Source organism: Juglans microcarpa x Juglans regia, chromosome 5D, assembly GCF_004785595.1.
Source record: "Juglans microcarpa x Juglans regia isolate MS1-56 chromosome 5D, Jm3101_v1.0, whole genome shotgun sequence".
NCBI lineage: Eukaryota > Viridiplantae > Streptophyta > Magnoliopsida > Fagales > Juglandaceae > Juglans > Juglans microcarpa x Juglans regia.
The window spans coordinates 4,970,077-4,975,942 of NC_054602.1; the positions used below are offsets into that span (position 1 = coordinate 4,970,077).

At 34.8% G+C, this 5,866-nt stretch overlaps 1 protein-coding gene across 3 annotated transcripts; it reads right to left on the reverse strand.

The window, feature by feature from the left end:
• Positions 1-211: 211 nt before the first annotated feature.
• Positions 212-5,541, reverse strand: LOC121265295 (protein GID8 homolog). 3 transcript variants are annotated; one of them, XM_041168864.1, is made up of 8 exons: positions 5,317-5,541; positions 5,059-5,149; positions 4,102-4,261; positions 3,905-4,011; positions 3,348-3,381; positions 2,090-2,256; positions 1,499-1,655; positions 212-628 (listed from the first exon to the last, which is right to left on the reverse strand). In XM_041168864.1, the coding sequence occupies exons 2-8, from the start codon at positions 5,107-5,109 to the stop codon at positions 507-509; spliced, it is 798 nt and encodes a 265-aa protein (XP_041024798.1). In that variant the 5' UTR covers positions 5,110-5,149; positions 5,317-5,541; the 3' UTR covers positions 212-506. The 3 variants fall into 3 exon arrangements, with proteins under 3 accessions (XP_041024798.1, XP_041024797.1, XP_041024800.1); XM_041168863.1 differs by having other exon boundaries at positions 5,059-5,541; XM_041168866.1 differs by lacking the exon at positions 3,348-3,381 and having other exon boundaries at positions 2,090-2,221; positions 5,059-5,539.
• Positions 5,542-5,866: the final 325 nt, after the last annotated feature.

Genomic DNA, 5,866 nt, shown 5'->3' on the forward strand with positions numbered 1-5,866 from the left:
GAACACAGTTTCAGGGGAACATTGCTAGTCAGTGATTGTATCATTTGCCTGGAAATATGCGAATTTTGTGTTACTGAGTGACAAACATGGCAAAAAAGGTGCTTTTACCGTGCTCTAGCATAAATCTTAGTTCTCCATAATATGGCAGACAGCATAACAGCGAGATTAAATTGCATCAACTTCAGCTCATCCATTCTTCATCAAATTGGAATTTTGGAGAAATTCTCAACCACCTTAGTAATGAATATAATGAGACAATATTCAAAATCGTTTGTTCAACAGAATAAGGCCACTAAAAAGCTTTAGGAAAGGAATTAAATCCAATCTGAATGACAAGCAAGAGACAACTAGATACCCTCTTTTTTCAGATGAAATTGCATACATCACGTTCCATTACACCAAACTTGATCTAAAGTCTAAACGCCTACACCTCCACACTCAGGACCCGAGGTCACACCGAGTTTTACTTTTCAGAGAGCAGGGTCTTCAAGCATGGCCACCCCTTCTCAGATGGCAGGGTCTTCAAGTATGGCCGTAGACAATTCGTTAATGTGAGGATAAGCAGCCTTCTCATGAAGCTGGTTTTGGGCCCATATCAGCAACTTTAACAAGCTAGGAAGCTTTGGGTCTGTAGTTACAACCAAATTATAAAGAAATCATTAACTTGGAGATTTAACTGGAACAAGATTTCCAAAATACGTTAATTAAAAAAAGTTGGGTGAGCTAAATTAGCAATGACTACGGAAAGCAACGCGTAGCATTTGAGAAAAACATTGCTTACAAACCAAAAGATCCAACTCCCAACAACCAAAGTTCAAAACGGCCTCATTTGGTTACACAGACGAGACGAGACGAGATGAGATAAAAGTTGAAAGTTGAATAAACTATTATTAGAATATTACTTTTTAAGATTATTTTTATTTTGGGATTTAAAAAAGTTGAATTATTTATTATATTTTGTGTGGGAGTTTGAGAAAGTTGTAATGATTATATGAAACCAAGTTATCGCAGCTATACAAGTCACTTGCATTGCTTTGTTTTGTTATTAGCATTCTATGGAATCCGTATGACATAAAATTATTGAAAATTGACAATAAGAGTAGAAGTTAGAAAGAAAAAGGGCCAACTTAAAATGTGCTATCATTCCCAATTCACACAGGTCTTCATTTCTATGTACACAGAATGTCTCTGTCCAAACAAAACTTGCCAATTTTACCCAAATTCTTCATTCAAGTAGAATAGGTTCAAGACTCACGACCATCTGTAGGTCGAAGGTGACATAGACCCAATTAAATTGGGAGTCTAGGAGGATGAAGAAATTTGTTGAAAATTATATGATTTTTTGCAGTACCATAATATATATATATATATATATATATATATATATATATATATATCAAAGATCTGGCGGCAATACTTCACAACGAGAAAACCACGTATCCTAACAAGATCCCTGGTATTTTATTGCTATTAAAGATAAGATGGCAAACACACTAACCTTTTTCATGACTCTGGCTGGTAAGGATGGCTGCATTCACCTCACTAGCAGTCTTTAGCCGCTGTGATATGTCCAGAAGCTCTCCAACAGGACAGTTGGAAACATCTTCAAAAGCAAGAAGTGAAACAGTCCTCTCCAACTCTTCCAGAAAGCTTTGCTGTAGACCACAAATTTTCTTAGGCTAAATATTAGAACTAAATTGTATCCAATGAAACAAAGGTGAATGCTCATATAGTGGCCACTCATGAAGTTCTATGAAGACAAACCTATCTTCATATTCAACATTTCAACTTTCACTAGTATCATGCAGGAATAGCAACAATGAAGTTCATCAAATCAAGAACAATGAAACCAGAACAGACTTTGATATCAAATAAGAAAAAATCTATTCATCATCCATTTTCTCATCATCCGTAATGTAGCATTAGCTGATAGGTTCACGAGTAAAATATAATAAATAGCCTCCAATCATCTAATACCACATCATGGAATGATGAGAGGATGATGAGAATTGGGATAATGAGTAGCATTACTCATCAAATAAACATGCATGACTTGAAACCACAATGGTCATAAAGAATGAAGTCACACATTTTCTTCTCCCCTTGGTGCAAGCTCCTCCTGGGCAAACTCTAGAGCCTCTTCTACTTCCCCATTCCGAATTAACTCTATGAACCTTTGCTGTTGGAGATGGAAAAACAAGTGGGGGTTTGTGTCCAGTATCTGCACATTAAATTTCCACATAATAGCAATTAAACCTGAAACTAGAAACGATTGGCTCAATGAAATTATGAGAAAACATCAGATGAACAGCCTACATGGTTAAATATCAAAGATACCAGTTACACGTGTTCTCGATTCGGACAAGAGAACAGGTATAACATAATTATTTTCTCAAGGTTCCAGTTTAGATCCTCAGCAGCAAGTTAACAAACAAAATAGAAAACAGCATATAAATAAACAAAATAGAAAACAGCATATAAATAAACAAGAAAACTTCTGAAAAATGAATTTAATATGTAAAATTACGTGCAAGTACTATTGCTTATCCCAGATCAGAAGAATATTCCTCATCTAGAAGGTTTTTCCTGTTTCTGTAATACCATGAGGGCAATATGATACAAATAAGTAACTTAGGCCTCGTTTGTTTTCAGAGATGAGATAAGTTGAGATTAAAATGCAAAAGTTAAATAAAATATTGTTAGAATATATTTTTTAATATTATTTTTGTTTTGGAATTTGAAAAAGTTGAATTGTTTATTTTATTTTGTATGAGAATTTGGGAAAGTTGTAATGATGAGATGAGAGGTTTTCAAAGTTTTGGATTTTAGTCTTGAAAACAAACCAGGCCTTAAACATTGAGTAATATAGTAGCTTGGGTTGATTCTGTGTTTTTGAGGATTTGTGGTACTCAAATATAGGCCTCCTTTGTGGTCTCACCTACTCAAAAGTGATTTAAAAAAAATAAAGCTACAATTCCTCAAATGGGAAAAGGTTTTGCAGAGCACAGAAGGACACACCTTCATTAGTAAAGATGAATTCCTTATGGCGGTCCAACCTTGGTGCCATGAGCCAAACAACAGGTATATGATCTCATGGGATGCTCTTGTATCTGGATGTGTTGCATTCTTTAAAACAACCTAGTACCTGTCTATTTGAGAAGAATTCTAGAAGGAAGTTGGGGCTATTTAATGGGCATGAATGGCAACTTATTCTTATTTCTAGATGTATCCGCAAACTTTTGAGGTGCTTTTCAACAACCAATCAGCAAGGTAATTTGTGCAGATATACAGGCATCCAATACATTCTCTAGCAAGCTAAATGGCAGTCAGGCTGATTACAGAAGTACCTGTAACAGAATAAATCTGCCAGATTCTTTGCACCTACAACTATAGGACCAGAAATAAGTGAATTCCTGTTTGATGCTTTCAAGCCTCAAACAATTAAATCCACTCGACAACAACATTAAGGAACTAAATGGTGTCACCAAAAAATAAAAAAACTGCTAAGTGCTAGGGATAAAACTCCTTCCCTACATGAAAAACAAATATCGACCACTTGAGTTGTAGCTATATTTTCTATCTACAATAATAACAATTTCACCCGAAATTAATATATCCATAATGAAGTGAGGGAAGCATGGATAAGAAGCAACATAACTACCTAATTTGATACAGTTGCATGATTCATTCATTTTTTAAGCCGTATTGATTGAATATAGGTTGTGATCAAGTCAACTGCGACAAAACAAATGAGAATAGTCCTAAATTAACAAATAACTTAAATATGCAACTTCAAAATCCTATATTATAGAGGTGATTTATAAGATGTGATTTCACAACTGTTGGCGGAACAGGTGTAATATGCCAAAGGATCAGCAACAAGCTATAGATTAGGATACCCAACCTCAGGATTTAAGTCATTGACTTTCTCAATTGCGTCCTCCACATTACCACACTGAACTGCCTTCTTAACTGCCATGCGATCTGTAATTGTTGCAAGATCTATATCTGCTATTTATGCATAAGAAGTAACAAGATAGCACTAGACACTGAGAGAGAGAGAGAGAGAGCGAACAGGCAATCATTATAAACCAAGGATACGTGCAGTTCCAGATTCGATACGGAATTTTTCAGCAGCATCAACAAAACCTTCCGTGACAAGGAAATTCATCACCAATTTATTCACGTCTTCTTTCCTAATCTTTACATCGTTGAGCTTTTTCTCCCACTCTTCTTTCGTAATCACTTTCTTTGATGTGGCCTGAGCGCAGATAAATAAAGGAAAAATCACAACGCCAATCACCAAAGTACTCATGCCACGTTAATACACCCCATGCAACTTACACCTGCTTCATTTCCCATTTTGTCTATAATTCTCCACAAATATACAGGACATGCTAGCCACAAAATACGTAAGTGTCAAAATTTAAAAATACAAAAAAGAAAAAGATACCAAACTCCCACCATACACGCTGGCTCCATCAGCCACTTTGGATATAGAAATGGTTTTATTTCATCTTATCTCATATCATCTCATCATTACAACTTTCCCAAATTCTCATACAAAATATAATAAACAATTCAACATTTTCAAATCCCAAAACAATAATAATATTAAAAAATAATATTATAACAATATTTTATTCAACTTTCAACTTTATTCTATAATCATCTCATCTCATGTCACTATCCAAACAGAGCCCAAATAAAACCGATTTCTTCCAAAGTTCTCTGTTTGGTTGCCAAGGAAATTATAAAAAAGAATCTGAAATTATGTCATCTTTGAACCTATCATTTCCAATATCTAGAACCTAAACAAGAAAACCACCACTCCACTGAACCTACTTTCATCCCTTGAGTTTACAATTTTACTACTCATATTCAAAACAATACAAAAAACGCTTCTGCCAAATTGCCAACTTCCTTTCTTCCTCTAAATTTCTCCCAACCAAACAGAGACTAAAATGCCACCCACACAAACACTTCCATTTACTTTAAAGAATCAAGATAACCACCCCAAATTAATTAAAGGCGGAGGATTTTTAAAAGAATAATTACCATTGCTCCGATCTCTGCAAGCTGATGAATCACAGTCCAGAATAGTGACATCAGTGCACCGTGTTCAGAGCCATCCCCACAACGGTTCCCCCTACAGAATACAAAATCAGAGACTGTTGCATTTGGGTAGCACTGCTAGAAAAAATCCCTAGACTGGCCAAAATGCTCGCAAAAAGAGAGAGATTTTCCTAATCTCAAACCCCCGTTCTCTCCAAACGAGATAATATATGGAACTGATGCGGAGTAGAAAACTTTCACCTGGGATTCGAGTTTTCTTTGTTTCCAAGAAAATTGAGAAGCAAAGGTACCTTGTAACGTTGATTTATTTTTTTCGCCTCGGCGTCTGAAACTGTGAAGAAGGACGTTGCTTGCCGGCAACAACTTCCGTCTGTGAGATTGCGTCAAGTGTTTCCGGGCTTTTTTTTTTTTTTGTCTTTTCTTTCGGATGCAGCCTTGTTGGGCCCGGTTCGATGCCCCGGTTTGTCTTGTACAGTTTTACGAAGAAATGATATTTGAGAGTTATATAATTTAAAAGCAAATAAATAAATTTGTTACTTATATGAAAAAAAATAATTTTTTAGTGGTGTACTTTATTATTTTTTAAAGTGTACGGTAATACTTATACAACTAATAACTATATCTAACATTATTTTTTATGATAAACACATAATTTCTTACAACACATTACACACATTTATTCTTAAAGCAGTGTGTAAAACATATTATCCACATCATTTAAATTATAAAATTTCATCATAAGATTTAAATTTTAAATTTTATCTTTTAAATTAAATTATATTATATAACC

Excerpts from the sequence above, each read along its gene's own strand:
- LOC121265295 (XM_041168864.1), bottom strand. The coding sequence starts at position 5,109 with ATGTCACTATTCTGGACTGTGATTCATCAGCTTGCAGAGATCGGAGCA. Across the intron at positions 4,262-5,058 it reads TTGCAGAGATCGGAGCAATG|GCCACATCAAAGAAAGTGAT; the intron begins GTAATTATTCTT and ends ATCTGCGCTCAG. Across the intron at positions 629-1,498 it reads CAGCCAGAGTCATGAAAAAG|ACCCAAAGCTTCCTAGCTTG; the intron begins GTTAGTGTGTTT and ends TTGTAACTACAG.